The sequence below is a fragment of the Bidens hawaiensis genome, unplaced genomic scaffold (genome assembly GCF_021521415.1).
Source record: "Bidens hawaiensis isolate Kalapana, Puna unplaced genomic scaffold, B.hawaiensis_p1.1 tig00006634_1, whole genome shotgun sequence".
NCBI classification, from domain to species: Eukaryota; Viridiplantae; Streptophyta; class Magnoliopsida; order Asterales; family Asteraceae; genus Bidens; species Bidens hawaiensis.
In genome coordinates, this window is record NW_027491448.1 from 93010 (window position 1) to 111103 (window position 18094).

The 18094-nt window shown below is 44.9% G+C and overlaps 1 protein-coding gene across 1 annotated transcript; it reads right to left on the minus strand.

Annotated features, from left to right (window-relative positions):
* Positions 1 to 11727: 11727 nt before the first annotated feature.
* Positions 11728 to 12726, minus strand: LOC143633192 (uncharacterized). Its single transcript, XM_077101542.1, has one exon. It carries the CDS (start codon positions 12724 to 12726, stop codon positions 11728 to 11730), a length of 999 nt encoding a protein of 332 aa, XP_076957657.1.
* Between the last annotated feature and the right edge of the window lie 5368 nt (positions 12727 to 18094).

Below are 18094 nucleotides of genomic sequence, written 5' to 3' on the forward strand. Positions count from 1 at the left end.
TTTGTTGTGTTACGTCTTCGGCTGCCTCAGCTGCTAATGTACCCACAATATCCTATCAACATGCACACGTATATGTATAACAGTTAGATAACATGGTAAACTTAATAAAAGTTGGAAAACACAAAACAATACTGAAGAAACACTAGATCGAACCGGATAGTCCGGCCGGGCATTTCCCCAGATAAGATTATGCTGAAGTAATGAGAACAGATCCAAGCTGACGCGTGCAAACAATACTGAAGAAACACAGAACACCGTTGAGTCTCGTTACGGGAAGGACATAGTGGGGGGTCTTCCCGTAACCAACCTCTGGCGTGAGAATAAATATCGTACTTTGATCAGAATAAAGTAAGACACAATATGTAAATGCTTAAGGTTTGAGAGTGTGAATGAATACATTGAAGAGATGATCTTCGTATTTATAGCCGAAGGTGGAGGGAAGGTGATTGGTGGAGTTGTCACTATCAAGTTATTCCTTCTCTGCCTGAATGGACACGTGTCGGGCCTTTATTGGATGTGACAACCTGGACCCGCTTATGGTGTGGCCATTATCTGTGCATGTCGTGGGATGGCCATTACGTGCCCAGGTGTTCTCTTTCCATTGGTCGATGTTGCTATCAGGAGGTTTTGAGGGAATCTTCTAGAAGTAGTTTGTTACAACTGTTCTTCCATATCACGTGGGGATCATACGTGTGATGAGTCCCTTGAGTTGTTTGTGGATTCCTTCCGTGGATGCTTGCGTGACCATCCGCGGATTATGACGGAGCTCCGCATTGTCTTGGGTTGTGGATGGCTTTACCAATCCACGTATTCCTTGCGCGGATGTCGTTTGGCGATTCGCGGGTTGGATAATGGATCCGTGGGTGGCGGATGTCTTTTGACGATCCGCGGATCAGATAAGGGGTCCGTGGGTAGCTTTGCTACCCTCCCCCTATAAGTCCCCCCAGTCCATTGTTGCTTTCATGAGTCGATGTCGCGGGTGGAATTATGGACTTTTGTCTTTTGTCGCGGGTTGCAACTATTAGTCCTTCAGTATTCCTGTTGCTTTTGAACTGGGGTATTATTTAAGCGTCTGCAATGTGACGTCTCCTGTTTGAGTCTTGTCAGGAGTGGTGCTCGAGGTTGGTGCACGAGTTTTTAGGCGTTTGATTCAAAATTATTTTGTTTCGTCAGTTCCCGCCTAACGCGTCGTCTTTCTAGTTGTACGGTTTCGGTACGTGAGCTGGATCCCTCTCTCTTCGTATTAATTGCGATGTGTATATATAGGGAAGACCGTTTCACTTTCCGAATAACTTGGAAAAATTTCTCTTAATCTTTTTCTTTCTTTATCTTCTTCATTCTGACTGTTATTATTCTGATCAACCATGGCTGGTAGTAAGAAAGGTACAAAGAGAGGTCAGGAGGGCAAGAAAGATCCTCTAAGGGGCTTATGGAGAACATTTGTATAAATTGGAAGGTCGCCGACTTCGAAGATATCGTTAACCTGTATGGGTTAGCGCCGGAGTGGGAGCCGGAGCTCCCTTCTCCGGGTTCCACTACCGATCAGCCGCCGGCTGGGAAAATTGCCTTGTATGGTGAATCCTTCACTACAGGTAATTTCCGGTTGCCTATCACCAAGTTTTTTGGTGATTTTTTGAGTGAATCTGGGATTCATTTCTCCCAACTGCATCCCTTTGGTATTATGAGGCTTCGGCACTTTGAGTTCTGCTGTAGGGCTCTGGAGATAGAACCTACTGTGGATCGTTTCCTTGCGATCTACAAGATCCAAGTTCGCGGGAGCTGGTTTAGCTTCGCCGTGTAGGGGAAGGTAATTGGGACCGAGCCTCCGAGGATTGCTCACGAGTGGAAAAATAAATTTTTGTGGATAAGCGCGGATGTCATTTCGTTGGCAATGACCCGCCGCTCGCTTACCGAAAAATTTTCTCACCTTCCGGTTGCTGTCACGGAAGGTGAAGAGTGGTATGCGAAGCTTCGCGGACTCGACCCCTATGGGTCTCATCCCAGAGTCAGCTCTGGTGAAGGTGGGTATGAGCCGCCTGTGGCCGTATCCGGATGAGCACCCTGACTTCTCTCGAGATGATGACAGTAAGTATCTAGATCCATGTTCCTATTTTGGTGTTTGTACTTATGTCATATTTTTCTTTCGCCTTTATTTCAGGGAACAGCTCGTTGTTTGAAGTTCTCATCCCCACTGTTGCGGGGAACATGTACCAGAAGATGCTGGAGATGTACCAGAAGCCCGTTCTTGAACAGACCCGAGGAAACTTCCTTTTCCAGACCTGTGGTCGCACTGAGCCTGTGGTGAATGAGTTCGGCGTGGATCAAGGTGTGCACATTCTGAACCCTAAACCTCTTAGTGTTATGCACCCGGACGGGACGATAGTCCTTTCTTCTAGTGATGAATCCTCTAGTGAGGATTCAACTAGTGAGGGTTCCCCGTCCGGTACTCCGGAGAGTATTTATGCTAGCGTGTTGCGTGCTATTGAAGATCTTGCCCGCCGCAGGAAGAGGGCGGATATGGCCGATTTGTCCGGCCTGAACAAGGATTCTGATGCCGATGATCCCACCAGTGGGGAGGCTGATATGGATGAGGATCCCATGGACAGGGAGATTTCCAAGACTACCGATGATCCCGCTGGTGGGGAGGCATCTAGGGGTGTTGATGATCCCGTTGGTGGGGAGGCACCCAGGAACGCCGATGAGCCCGCCGGTGGGGAGGCTTCCATTGTTGGAGGTGAGGAACCACCTCTGAAGAAGATCAAGCTGACCCGGACCGGGTCAAGAGCCGGGCTACTGGACGGCAACCCACAGGTAGCTGTACTTGTATTTATGGGCTTGTATTGTATCTGCTAAATTTTGTTTCTGAATCTGCAGTTGCGACTGCTGTACGTCTACCCTCTCCACCTCCGGAGGTTTTGCAGAGGGTTAGTGAGGATGTGCCTCCTGAGGATGTCCCTATGCCGCCACCTGAGGTAGTGGTGGAGACGGAGGTTGTGCCTCCAAAAGATACATCTGTAACCCCTCCGTTTTCCACAGGTGAAGGGGCGGAGTCCTCTAATCAATGGGACCCCCTCTTTCGCCCCTCATGGAACCTCGGTCCTGACGCGCTTTTTACTGATCCGCGTGTGTGCCAAGAGTTCTCTGAGCACTGCCTCCTGCCCTCTGAGTGTAACAGGATACACTCCTAAACTTAGGCTAGCCTGGCTCAATCACTTAGCTATCACTTGGCTAATGTGTTGTTAACTAGCCGTGAGGTATTTAAGGGCTTGGTGGTCGGTCAAGGCGACCTTGAACGCGCCGTTCAGCGTATGGACGAAGCTGAAGCAGCGAGGGATGCCGCCTTGGCGGAGGCCAGAAAGACTGAAGCTGCTCTCCTGGCTGCCCAGGAGAGGAACAAGCGTCTGGAGGAGCGGGTAGCCGCTCAGGTCAAGTTTGTCACCGCCCGGGATGAGGATGTCCGGAGGCTTGTGGCGAAGGTGAAGGGGAAGGATGATCTCCTTGCTTCCGTTTCTGTGAATACGTTATATGAACGTTTACGAGCCAAGATCTAGTCGCAAATCGATACGTTAAGTCGTGTTCATTCAATACGTTAAATGATGATTACATTACATGATGGAGAGACATTATGAGTCTAGAGAGAACCCGGCAGCATAACGGTACATAAACATAAATATGGCACAGATCTCTATGCATATTCACTAGGGAAGGCCTATTTATAGGCAGTCCTCCTCATTCGTTAAATCACTAACGAATGAGGCTTCCCATAGCGAATGACCTCTCATTCGCTAAACATCCTTAGCGAATGGGCATTACTTTGATGAATGAGCCTCCATTCGTTACACAGTAGTAACGAATGAGCTCTTACATTAACGAATATGTCTAGTCTTTAACGAATGAGGCCCATTCGCTAAACATCCTTAGCGAATGTGCCTTTATACATTAATATAAAGACTAAACAACCCCTATCCTATTCGAACAGCTGCGGACACCAATTTCGTGCATTAAAAAACTCCCCCTTGTCCGTAGCTCTCGAATGCTTTCCAATACTTTAGCATCCAATACTTTAGTCTTCAATACTTTAGCGTCCAATACTTTAACGTCGAATACGTTAACAACGAATACGTTAAAGACCAATACATTAACGTCAAATACGTTAACAACGAATACGTTAAAGTTGAATACTTTAACTGCATATCATCAGTCGTACATCCAACCTCCCCCTTGACTGACGATTCTCGGGCTTGTGCAATCAGAAAAATATAACTCTTTGTAAGCAAATCAACAACTTGTAACTACTAGTATCAGATCTCCCCCTCAAATCAGCATCTCCAGGTGATCATTCCGATCATCCAACTGACATATGATATGGTTCGATCAAACGAGTCAATCAGCAACAAATCCTCGGCTATCTGTCACACTGGTAACGTAAAAAATGTCTTTACGGTTAAACTTGTCACACATCTTCATGAACAACCCAATCATTCCTCATCTTTCACATCAGTCTTCACTCTCTTGATAACGTCTATCCTAAAATATAACTCCTTGAAGCCCCTCGACATCCTAATCGTTAGGATGCTTAGCCAATGCTTTGGGCATATGATTCAGAGTTCCAACCTTTGTTAATCAATACCGAACAATCACATTCTTCAATCAGATGACAAGACATGTATATTCTTCAACACGATCAACCCATTCAAGAATTGTCCCCTTCAACAGAAGCAATCCGCTGAATACTCGTAGCCAACATTGTCAGATGAAAGTCCCTCAGAAAGAATTAAACGGACAGACACTTGTATCCCACATAGTCAGGTTTCAATCTTGAACAAATCAATCACCAATCGAAGAACAAACACAGTCTTGAACTCGGTCAAACATAGCTTTGCAATCACATATTACCACCCGAATTGCAGTAATTTTTCAAGAAATCCTTGCAAATGTAGGAAAGATACCAATCGTTTAAACTCTTTGAAAGTTTTATCTTCCCCTTTTCTTGATAAATTAGGCAAGGTTTTGAACAATTCTTCGTAAATCTTCAAGAAAATTCTCGTTAACTTAGTCGGTTACTCCCCCTCGGCCCCTCGATATGCGTGAAAAGTCGGCCGAAAAATATGTCACCAAAATTTGCCAGAAGAGTATCCCGCATATTTAAAATATCCCCGAAAAATTTCTTTTAAAATTTTTTTCCGAAAATACTTTTTTTTTTTAAATCCTCATACGTTATCCTGGTCTTCATTCGCTACAACAGTAGCACATTCGTCCAGCATCATCCACATTCGTTACTCTTGAAAGAATGGGTCTCATTCGTTAATCTCCATAACGAATGTATTATACGTTGAACCACATTCGTTACATTTGAACGAATGGGTCTCATTCGTTAACTTATTAACGAATAACCACATACGTTAAACCCTCATTCGTATGAACAGTACACGAATGATTTTTCATTCGTTAAACACCTCATTCGTATGAACAGTGTATGAATGAAGTTCACATTCATTAAATTCCAACGAATGTACTCATTCGTTAAACCTCCGTAACGAATGAGTTTAAATTAACGAATGGGTTGTTGGCAGTTACTGTAGACGCCGGAAAAACGAATCTCGCCGGAAAAATCAGTTACATCGCCGAAAAACGCATATCTTCAAGCTGTAACAATGGCAAATTCTTCAAATCTTCATCAAATCAGCACCAGAATATATCCGTATGCTTGGATTTTGATCAGGCACTCAAATTTAACAACTAATTCGTCATTTAAGCACTGAATCTGATCTAATCAGAATCAAACCATAACTTAATCATCAATGGCAGATTCTTCAATTTGCCATGATTAACCAATTGAATACATTACATAGCTTCGGATCTGCATTCTAAACACGAATTCATCATCAATTCAATCAATCAATCAATCAATGAATTCGGTCCAAATCCGATTATACTTGAAGAACACGAAGAACACGTATCACGAGCAACCGCTGGCTCTGATACCAATTGTGAATACGTTATACGAACGTTAAATGATGATTACATTACATGATGGAGATACATTATGAGTCTAGAGAGAATCCGGCAGCATAACGGTACATAAACATAAATATGGCACAGATCTCTATGCACATTCACTAGGGAAGGCCTATTTATAGGCAGTCCTCCTCATTCGTTAACATCACTAACGAATGAGGCTTCCCATAGCAAATGACCTCCCATTCGCTAAACATCCTTAGCGAATGGGCATTACTTTAACGAATAAGCCTCCATTCGTTACACAGTAATAACGAATGAGCTCTTACATTAACGAATATGTCTAGTCTTTAACAAATGAGGGCTACTCGTTATATGTTAAATGTATTAACGAAGGAAGAGTTCATTCGTGTGGTTAATGTAACGAATGACACATTCGTTAACGGTTATGTTAACGAATGTGGTCACCCCCTATATATATGCTGTAAATTATTCATTAATGTAAGCCTTTTCAAGCTTGTTTATCAATTCTCTCTCATTACTCTGCCAGTTAATTCTCTCACATCATTCGCATCAATCCTAACGTATATCGACCTTAATCGTATACCTAACCATCATGTATCGTCGTAATCATAAGATCTAGATCCTAACCCCAAGCTCTTTCAATCCTTAGCGAATGTGCCTTTATACATTAATATAAAGACTAAACAACCCCTACCCTATTCGAACAGCTGCGGATACCAATTCCGTGCACTAATAGTTTCTAAGGAGAAGGAAGATCTGGCGGTGGCCTTCACCAATCCCTCGGATGAACGGCATTGGCTCCTCAAGTTTGGCATACCCAAGGTAAATATTTTGATTTCTTTTTATATTGGGATTGTTATTCTGATTTTCTTTGGATCAGATTTTAAGGCTTATCGAGGATGGTCCTGAGCTTGGGGATTGCCTTGCTAACATGCTGGTCAGCTCTTTGCGGGTAGGTTGCCAGGCGGGTTTTGTGGAGGGTTACTCCATGGCTCGCGAGGGACGTCCGTCCTCCGAGTTTGAGCTTCACGGCCAGGATTTGTCAAAAGGAATATGAAGCACGGATGGATTACTTTGATAACCTTTCCTTTGACATCCTGAAGTATATTGAGGAGAACCGTCACGAGCCTACCACGGTTGGGGAGCTACGTCTTCTGTGAACCGGTTGATCGCTGAAGTCGAAGGCAAGGAAGCTCCCAAAGAAGACTAGGAATAGGTTGTAATATTATTGTATTTCCTTTTTTCTTGTAAATCTTTATAAATGGAATGAAACTATCTTTTTCTTTTATTGTGTTGAACTTATCGTCTTTATGTTCTGTCTTTATTTGAAGGGGTTATCCCAGTCATGGGTGACTACTTTGTTGGTAATCCTTCCGCTTACAATTATGAGTTGTCTTTTTCTTGTTCTTTTTCATGACTTGCATTCCAATAATGCCTGACTTGTGAGCTAAAGCATTTAGTTTGCCCAGTTACTGTAGAACTAGAAATTCGCCAGTTATTTTGGGGGCTGACTGATGTGATGAGTCTGCACGGCGCAGAAAAAGGTCTGTCAGCTGGCGTCGGCCGTATCTCGGGATTTTAAATCTTTCGACTTTTGATTTTCCCGCCTGACGTGGCACGATCTGACTAGTGAACAGCTGTTTCGCACTGTTCCACGCATTTAATGTTGCTTCTATATATATCCGTCAGTTTCATCTTTATCTCCTTACTTTGTATTTGAACAACGAAGATAATTTTGCCAGAATTTTGAGGTACTCTCTCTTCAAACCAGAAAGACTTCTTTGTCTTCTTCTCCGGCGACCATAGCTCGTTGTAGTAAATTCTTAGCCGAATATATGGCGTCGGTGAGGCCTGATTACCAGACCATCGACTCTGTAACCATTGATTGGGACGTCAAGGGCTTTCAAGACGTCGTCAATGCTTACGGCATAGCTCCAGAATGGGAGCCAGAATTTTCGGCACCTGGTTCTACGGCGAGCCATTCTCCGGTGGGGAAGATGGCCGTGTTTGCTGAGTATTCCAGATCTGGGAATCTCCGATTTCTGGGTACCCGGTTTCTGGGAAAGCTGATAACTGGGAATATGATTCATATTTCCCAGCTTCATGCTCGGCGGTGATGCGCATGCGTCACTTTGAGTTTTGCTGCCGGACGCATGGCATTGTGCCTACTATTGATAAGTCCGACGTGTTCTACCACTTGCATGGTAGGGGCGGCCGCTATATTTGCCTTCCGACTGACCAGAAGGCTATCGCTGTGGACATGCCTCTCCTCGACCCACAGTGGGCCAGGAAATTCTTCTGGATACGGGAGGACATGATCCTGTCGCCCATGTATTGGCATTCGGCGGATCAGCCTTTGCTTGCCTTGCCATTTTTTGAACGTCTGAAGAGGCATGGGTGGTATCAACAATTGACCCATACCCCCACTCCTATGCATCTCATCCCTGAATCTGCTCTTGTGAGAGCTGGGTTGAGTCGCTTGTGGCCTTATCCAAACGATGCGCCATATTTCCGGAAGCCGGATGGATTAAGTAGCCTTAATGTAATTCCTGAGTTTATTTTGGCTTCTAATTTTGGTTTATTATGCAGCTGAAGGTCTTCTTCTGTCTGTTCTTGTGGCGGGTGTGCCTGGGGTCATGCACATTACTGCCCGTGACAAGAAAGAGCTCCCCATCCTTGACAAGACCAGGGATAGTTTTTTGTTTCCTGAACGAACCCGTCCGGAGCCTGTAGTCTCAGAGGGTATGTTCGTGACAGGTAATTTAACTTTGATATGACCAAGGATAATTTCCTGCTTATTCTCGCCAGTTACTGAATATATGTTTTATGATACAACCTTTGGTCGCAAGAGGAAGGAAACGTCATCCAGCCACGCTCCGTTGGAGGTGGCTGGTGAAAAACAGGGAACGGATCTTCCTCCCCTGTCCTCCGAAAGCGAAGAGGGTCCGCCTTAGTGACCGCGTTGCGGTCCGTGCTAAAGGTATCTCATATATTTATGGACCCGTGTTTATTGTTTGTTTGCTTACTTGGTGGTTTATTCTTGTGCAGCCCCTATTATTCTTTTGGACTCCCCCCTAGGGTGACCTTAGTCGGTGGTCTACTGCAGGGAAGGGGCAGCACAGGGAAGGTTCGACCACCTCTGGTGTCCAGAGGTTAGAGTTTCCGCCTTCGCCTCCTGCTCATGAAGCTGAGGGGCCTTCCGAGCGAGTGGTGGTACCTCCTCCGCCTCCCCATGAATCCTAGGGGAGGGAGGGGCCCCGTATTGCGCAAAGCGGTGTCGTTAGGCATGTCCTTGAATGAAATCTGACTCCTTCCTTGCGATTTTCTGACGAGGAAGTGTGTGTTGATTTCCTTCACGAGGGCGTGCCTCCTGCGGAGCGTGAGTACCAGCGGAACCGGTCCCGGGTATCTGTCGGTAATTCATATATATATATATCATTTGGCCAACCTGGTTTCCATAATTCAAGAGATATATCGGGACTGGAACTTCATGAGGCGGAACTGGGGTTCTCAGGAGAACCTGTTGGAAGAGCTCTGGGCAGAAAGGGAAAAATATCGTCTCGCAGCTAACACCGAAATGTGGAAGTTGAGAGATTCTGAACAGGCTCTTGAACAAGAGAGGGAGCGGCAAGCTGCTGCTGCCAAGGATTGGGAAGAGGCGTGTCGGTGACAAAATGCTGCACTCGAGGCTGCACGCGCTCTAACCCGTGCTCGTGAGGTTGATCTTGCTAAGGCAGAAACAGCCAAGAGTGATGCCGAAGCTCGTCTTGCATCTCAGGAAGAAGTTATCAGTACCCTTCGCGCCGCTGCTGCTGAAAAGGATCAATTAATTGAAGATCTGATTAGGGAAAACACCAAGCTCGTTGGTGAGCAGGGCGCTTTGAAGTTAAGTGCTGAGAAGGCTTCCTCCGACCGTGCCTGGTTGATGTGGGAAGGTTTTCCCAAGGTATGGGTTCTTTCATATTTATCATTGTTTGTGACTTCGTTTTGCTGATTCTTGAATTGCTTTCGTAGGTTATCTCCCGTATTCACAGAGGAGATGAATTAGGGAACTGTCTTGCTGACCTTCTATGTGCATCAAGCGAATCGGGGCGCAAGGCAGGCTTCAAAGAGGGGATAGCCTTTGCTCGGGAGGGTCGCCCCCTTGAAGATTTTGACCTTCATGGTGTGGATGTGGATGGGAAATACGATGCCCAGATGGATGCTTTTGATAATTTGCATTTCCCTATCCAAGATGCTATCGAAGGTTTTGCTGAAGCGGCGGACGGCGTTCAGCAACTCCGCAATCATCTTCATGAAGAGTAGTTGTATACATTTTTTTTGTATATATATTCCTGTAATCCCTTTTTCGGCTATATATGTGACTTTGAATTTTACATTTTTTCTTGTACGATACAATATAAATGTGTGTGAGCTAAATCTGTCATGTATCCGGAATATAGGATTAGCAAAAGTATTGGCACGCAGGCCTATCCGTAGAGGAATTAACACTAAAAAGTTAAAACGGGTAACTGTGTATTAATTATCAGTTCGAGAAAAACAAAATATGGTGCGCCTACCGAAATAAACAGGGCACGCAGGCCAGTGTAGAGGCACGCGGGCCTAAAAGAGAATTACGTAGCTTAGATATAGCACATTCGTAGTTGTCCAACGTTCCAAGTCCCGGGAATAAGAATGCCGTCCAATTTTTTTAATTTGTATGCACCCTTTCCCATCACCTCATCAATTTGGTAAGGGCCTTCCCATGTGGGGGCTAACTTTCCCGTTAATTCGGCGTCTGATGCCTCATTGTTCCGGAAGACATAGTCCCCTTTGTGAAATGCACAAATTTTGACCCGCGCATCGTAGTACTTCTGGAGCTGGTTCTTGTATTTACTTTCGCGTATAGCCGCCAGCTCACGTCTTTCCTCCAGGAGGTCTAAGTTCATCCTGAGGTCTTTTTCCTTGTCTTCCATTAAGAGGATTCTTGCGGATGGTAGGCCAATTTCGGCAGGAATCATTGCTTCCGTGCCATATGTCAAGCTGAATGGTGTTTTCGAGTTGCTGGTTTTTTTATTTGTACGATGCGCCCACTGTACATGAGGCAACTCGTCAACCCATCCTGTTCTTTTGGTTCCCAGTCTGGCTTTGATGCCTTCTTTGATGCTTCGATTGGCTTGCTCCACCTGCCCATTAGCTTGGGGGTGGGCGACCGATGTGAACACCTGTTTGATTTATAACTCGGATAACCATTCCTAGAGTTGCTTGTCAGGGAACTGAGTACCATTGTCGCTGACCAATGTCTGAGGGAGGCCGAATCGACAAATAATGTAATCCCACAGGAATTTCTTCACATTCGTTGCTGTTATATGGGCCAGCGGCTTGGCCTCCACCCACTTTGTGAAATAATCTATAGCGACCAATAAGAACTTTACTCGTCCTGGAGCCTCGGGGAATGGTCCCATGATGTCTATGGCCCACTTTTGGAAAGGCCATGCTCCGATGACCGGGACAAGTTCGTTATGTGGCTGCAGTGTTCGCGGTACATGTCTTTGGCAGGCATCGCATTTTTGGATCTCTTTTAGTGCGTCCATATGCATGCCTGGCCAGTAGTATCCCGTGTTCATAATTTTTGCCACTACCATCCTTGGCCCGGCGTGCAATCCACAGATGCCTTCGTGGATCTCTCGAATTACATAATTGGCATCTTCGGCGTCTACACACCTGAGTAGCGGACCAAGGAAAGATTTCCGGAATAGGATTCCGTCATGAATTTTGGTAGCATAGTGCCTTGTGGCGGATCTTTCGAGCCTCTGCCTTATCTTCTAGCAGGATGCTGGAGGACAAGTAAGTCTGGATTGGTTCCATCCAGGATGTTGCTCCGGTTTGGATGACTAGAACTTGATGTTGAGGAACAGACGGAGCATCCAGAACTTCGATTATGACGTCTCTGCCCATGTGCTCGAAGCTGGTGGATGAGAGTTTGCTCAAGGCATCCGCGGGTCGATTCTCACTTCTTTTGATGTGCACTACTTTACATGAAGTGAATTGTTGCATAAGGTCTTTAGCTTGGGACAGATATGAAGCCATGACATCGTTCTTTGCTTCATAAGTCCCTGAGACCTGTCCTACAATAAGCATAGAATCAACCCGAGCCTCTAAAAATTTCACACCGAGCTTTTTCGCAATCCGCAGTCTGGCCAAGAATGCTTCGTACTCAGCTTCATTGTTCGTACTTTTGAAGTTCAAATTGATGGCATAGGTGAACTCTTGGCCGTCTGGATTAATAAATTTCAAACCCGCTCCTGATCCCTCCCCGCTTGACGCTCCATCCGTAAACAGAGTCCATTGTTGACTTTCATCGGAAGGGATCGGGGGCTGTTGTTCAAGCAGGCATTCTTGGACTTTGCCGGTGGGTACTTCTGTGATAAAGTTTGCCAAGAAATGGCCTTTGATCGCAGGTCTAGGTTTGTACTCAATGCAGTGTTCGCCTAGTTTGATTACCCATTTGGTTAACCTCCTGGACAATTCAGGTTTGGCCAATATGTTTTTCAGCTTATAGTCTGTCAAAACTTGTATTTGGGGGTATTGGAAGTACCTCTTTAACCTTCGTGCCGCATAGACTAGCGCCAGCACCAGCTTTTCAAGCATCGAGTACCGGGTTTCGGCATCCGCGAGCATTCTGCTGACGTAGTATATCGGCGTTTGGATGGCTTTTCGATCCGTTAGGAGGACTGCTCTTATTGCAATATTCGAAGCGGACATGTACAAAATGAGGGGTTCTCCTTCTCAGGGTGCGGTCAATGTTGGAAGTTCCATGAGGCGTTTTTTCACTTTAGGAACGCCGCCTCTGCTTCCGGTGTCCATTTGAAATGTTCCTTTTTCAAGCAAATCCGCAACGTTGACACGAATGGGTAAGATTTAGCCGCGTGATTTGCCAGAAATCTGTTTAGAGCCACTAATCTTCCATTCAACGTTTGGACCTCTTTTAGTGAAGACGGGGAGGGCATCCGGGCGATGGCCTAAACTTTCTCCGGATTTGCTTTGAAACCCTCCCCGGTGACAATTACTCCCAGAAACTTTCCTTCTTCCATGCCGAAAGAGCATTTTTGAAGGGTTAAGTTTCATGTTTATCTTCCTGAGTGTTGAGAAAACGTCTTCGATATCTCGAAGCATTTGGTCTTCCTCTACACTCTGGATGACCAAGTCATCCATGTACACTTCTAGGTTCTTCCCGGTCTATCCTCGGAAAGTGTTGTCCATCAAACGCTGATACGTGGCTCTCGCGTTTTTTAGACCGAATGGCATCATCTTGTAGCAGAATGTGCCTTGATTGGTTCGGAAAGCAGTTTTATCTTCATCGCGGGCTGCCATACGTATCTGGTGGTACCCCTTGTATGCATTTTGAAAAAACTTGAATTTGAAGGGTGTCACTGCGTCCACTTTGAGGTCAATTTCTGGAAGCGGGTAACAATATTTGGGGCAGGCCTTGTTCAGGTCCTTAAAGTTGATGCACATCCTCCATGAACAGTTGCTTTTAGGGACCATCACCGGGTTTGCGACCCAAGTTTGGTACTTAATCTCGCGGATAATCCCTGCGTGCAATAGATTCTGCACTTGCTCGTTCATGGCTTTTGTTTGTTTGGGACCCATCTTTCTCTTTTTCGGAACGATCGGTGTATACGCCGGGTTGACCTGCAGCCGATGTTCTGAAATATCTCGTGGGACGCCTGTCATATCTGAAGGCTTCCAGGCAAAGATATCTGCGTTTTTAATCAGTAACTATTTCAGAAAGACGCGTATTGTCTCTGAGATAGTTGCCCCGATTGTGAAGGTTTGTTCCGGATACTCTGGATTGACGACACATTGTTCGGGTTTTGTCCACAGTGCCTTCTTGGGTACCTTCGCAGGCTTTGATCCTTCTGTTGCTTAGCAATGTTTGTTAAATCGGGTGATTGCTACTCCTGTTCTCGTGGGGACACCCACTGCACCGTGTGCTGTGGAAGGATTGGCGTTGAAGTCACCAATCGCTTCCCGCCCTAAGATTATATCATGTTTTGGTCTCGCGGGTAGGACGGGGAACTCAACATCCTCGGTCCTTGAGTGGATCCCATCGCTCAGCGTGACAGGGAATGTTATGACCCCCTTGGGGTGCATAACCTCGTATCCAAACTCGGAGGCTGGGGCGTGTAAGGGCTTTAATTTGGCTTTATCTTCCTCATCCAATTGTTCAAAACACTGTTCATACATTATGTCGGAAGTACTCCCAGTATCGAAGAAGACATATGGAGACCGATAGTGACCGAACAAAGCCGTGACGATTAGAGGTTGCTTCATGCATGGTCCTCCTTTTACTCTTGGAAAAAATACGGGTTCGTTTTTACACTCATCGTCATCTGCTTCCCTCCGCTTGAACTTCCGAGGGGTCCCCCTTGGATCATGTGTGTATTCAAATCCTTGATCTGCTTTCGTGGGGGGCCTTTGTTTGCGGGAGCTGTGTTCTTCCACGGACATTGTCGCATGTTTTTTATCAAATGATTGACGAGTGACTCGTAGGGAAGCCGTTAAGCGAGTTAAAAGATATAAATGCATTGGCTTAACCAACTTAATTTCATGGAATTAGTTGACTATGGTTACTCATATGTTTGCAGGTAGGAGGAGGTAGAGGATGAAATTACGAGAACGTGGGCGAAAACGGCGAAGAAAACGGAGTTGAAACGAAAAAGATATGAAGAAAACAAGAAATGAGGAAGGGCTCCACCGTGGTCCACGGTATTGACCATGGGCCACGGTCAAAATGGCACCAAAATCAACAGAATACATCGTACCGTGGCATTCCGGTGTAAGGCCCCGAACCCGGTGACCCTACTTTAGCGTCGGATTTACTCATAAACACAGTTCTTCAAATCAGAGTTTATTAAAACTTTTCGCGGAATATAAAACATCAATCATTTGTTACAAAACATTAAATCTTTTCTTTGATACCATAACACAAAACTTTATATTTAAAACATCTTTACTTCTTTCTTCAGATGCCAGCCGTTCAATCCATGCCGTGTGTCATCCTCATGCTAACTCTATAATCAGCTCACCTGCGTGCATACTAAAAGTCAGCTACGCTGAGTGAGTTCTAGTTAATCGAACGCCATACAATACATACACATACATACATATCTGTAGATACATATCCATACTTCACTAGTTACCCTTCTGTTCTACATACATACTTGCTACCATACATACATACATATCTACAATCACTAACCTCAGTCTACCGAGAGTACGTTCATAGTTCACCGTCTATACCTGTACTCAAGGTCGTGAACACGTACAAGGTTCGCAGTCCTTACCTATGTTCACCATTTATGGTACGTACAAGGATCGCGGTCCTTCCCTATACCATAGTACATCCACAACACGTACAAGGTTCACAGTCCTTCCCTATGTTGCAACCTAATTCATAGCACGTACGAGGTTCGCAGTCCTCCCCTATGCTACAAAATCAGCACGTATAAGGTTCACAGTCCTTTCCTATGCTGAAATACATCCACAACACATACAAGGTTCGCAGTCCTTTCCTATGTTGCAACCTAATTCATAGCACGTACGAGATTCGCAGTCCTCCCCTATGCTACAAATACAGCACGTATAAGGTTCACAGTCCTTTCCTATGCTGACGCCTATCTACATTACGTATAAGGTTCGCAGTCCTTATCTACGTTTACATATATCATCTACTTCACGTATAAGGCTCGCAGTCCTTAACTACGCCATCACCAGCCGAGTCTATGTCCGACAGAAGCTAGAGGGATTTGCCATCCTAACTTACTATGTCGAACGTAGAACTCACATGCCATTCGTGTACCTATATACACATACTTACATTATAACATAAGAACACTCTAGGCATTCTTTACCTCATTCATTTAACAACCATACCCCTTGTCGTTACGTGCAATATCCGAAGATCGTTCACGCCCCGACAAGTATTCATTTGAAATATTCATACATCTTCGATATATAATATTCTTACCTTTATTTTTAACCTGACAGTACGCGCAATATCCGAAGATCGTTCGCGTACCGACAAACAATCATTCATATCTATAACACATATCACATATGACATACACTTATCACTTAGGATAAATGTATTAACAACACATCGAGTATGCACACAGCCCCGAAAACATAACAAGGAATGGGGCTAGAAACTCACCTGAACACGGTTACGTTCACCGTTAATCGTAATCCCTTTCTTCAGCTGTGCACGGCTGACTGTATAACAAGTACACGTATCAAACAACTATCACTACTCATATCATCTTTCCAGTCTTAACTACTACCCACAACGAATGGGGGTCCGGGGGCAGCGCCCCTGGCAGCGGGGTCTAGGGGCGGCAGCCCCTAGCAGGGTCCAAGGGGCAGAGCCCCTGGCTGGGGTCGAGCTGCTAGGTCAGCTTGGAAAAATTTTATTTACATTAACTGTCTTAACACATTTTCCATTAGGTTTTTAATTTATTTTCTAAGCGAACTTAACTTTAGGCGAAGTTAAACCTTAAGCGAACTTAGCTTTAGGCGAAGTTAAACCTTAGGCGAACTTAGCTTTAGGCGAAGTTAAACCTTAGGCGAACTTAGCTTTAGGCGAAGTTAAACCATAGGCGAACTTAGCTTTAGGCGAAGTTAAACCTTAGGCGAACTTAGCTTTAGGCGAAGTTAAACCTTAGGCGAACTTAGCTTTAGGCGAAGTTCATCAGGCGAACTTAGCTTGCAGGCGAAGTTCATCAGGCGAACTTAGCTTGCAGGCGAAGTTGTCGTCTGCAGGTTCTGTTCGCTCTTAAATCCTTCGTTCCTTAACCAAATAACTCGATTTAGGTACCCATGGAATCGTCTGACCAGCGCCTACAAACCCCAACTATCAAATCGACCTAACATCGATGTTTAGAGGGTGCGATTTAGGCATATAGGTTACGGGTCCTTTTTATCAATCGATTAACCCATCAAATCATAACCATTTTCAGTAAGTTTAGCTTTGTTGGATTCGTTTTTACCATACAAACTCAGATCTACCATTTCTCAAATCAAACCGAACCTATACGAACGATTTCTAACCATAAACGTACCTTGAACGAGTCGAACTTACGAACACGAGCTGGTCTTGTTGCTTTGGTTCGTCACGACGATCTAGCACCAACTAACGTTTACTCTCTCTCAGATCCTGCTCGTTTATGGTGTGTGTGTGTTTTGAATGTGTAGAGATTAAAATGGAAAGAGATGAGGTTTAGGGTTTTATGGTGGTTTAGGGGATATTTATATCCCTTAAAGCCCATGGACCTAAGGCCCATTCTCATTTAACCCATCTCAATTAATCTAACACTAGCCCGACTCATACCAACTCCTACTCTATTATTAAGTAATATAATTAATATCATTTTGGAAATTTCGGGATGTTACAAGTCTTCCCTCCTTAAAGAGGTTTCGTCCCCGAAACCTAACTTATTCCCTATAAAAGGAAAACTTCTTATTTTTACACGCTTTATTGAATCGCCTTCGCTTTCTGAGTTATCCTTCTTACTTCCGACTTTGCAGTCATCGAATGATGGTCATGTGTTTTAACTATTTAAGGTAGCTTGTCCATGAGACCCTCGATGTACCACAACTCATCTCATACCTCCAAGGGCTTCGATTAGTACTTTTAACACTATTGTCTAAAACAACATTTCATCATAACATAATAATCATTCATAACCTACTCAATATATTACACGTCACTGATAACCATAAGTTTTAAACCTTAACACACAACAAGTCCTTAAGCAAAAGCAACTTAATAAAACCATTGCATGAACAATTATTCCTTCATCAAGCGTTCCTCTCTGCAGTTTCCCCAAGTCTTTATCTTTCCGCACCTCCCGCCCCTGATTCCTTGCAATCCCTAGCCATGTGGTCAGCTTTTCCGCATTTGTAGCACTTTGGACGATCAGGGCAGTCTCGAGAGTAATGCCCACCCTTTCCGCACCGATAGCACCTGTCTGTCCCAATCCTGCATTCCCCCGGGTGCACTCGCCCACACGTCTTACACGCATCCTTGTTCCCAACCTTGGCCTTCCTCTCATCAGTTGTTGTCACCATC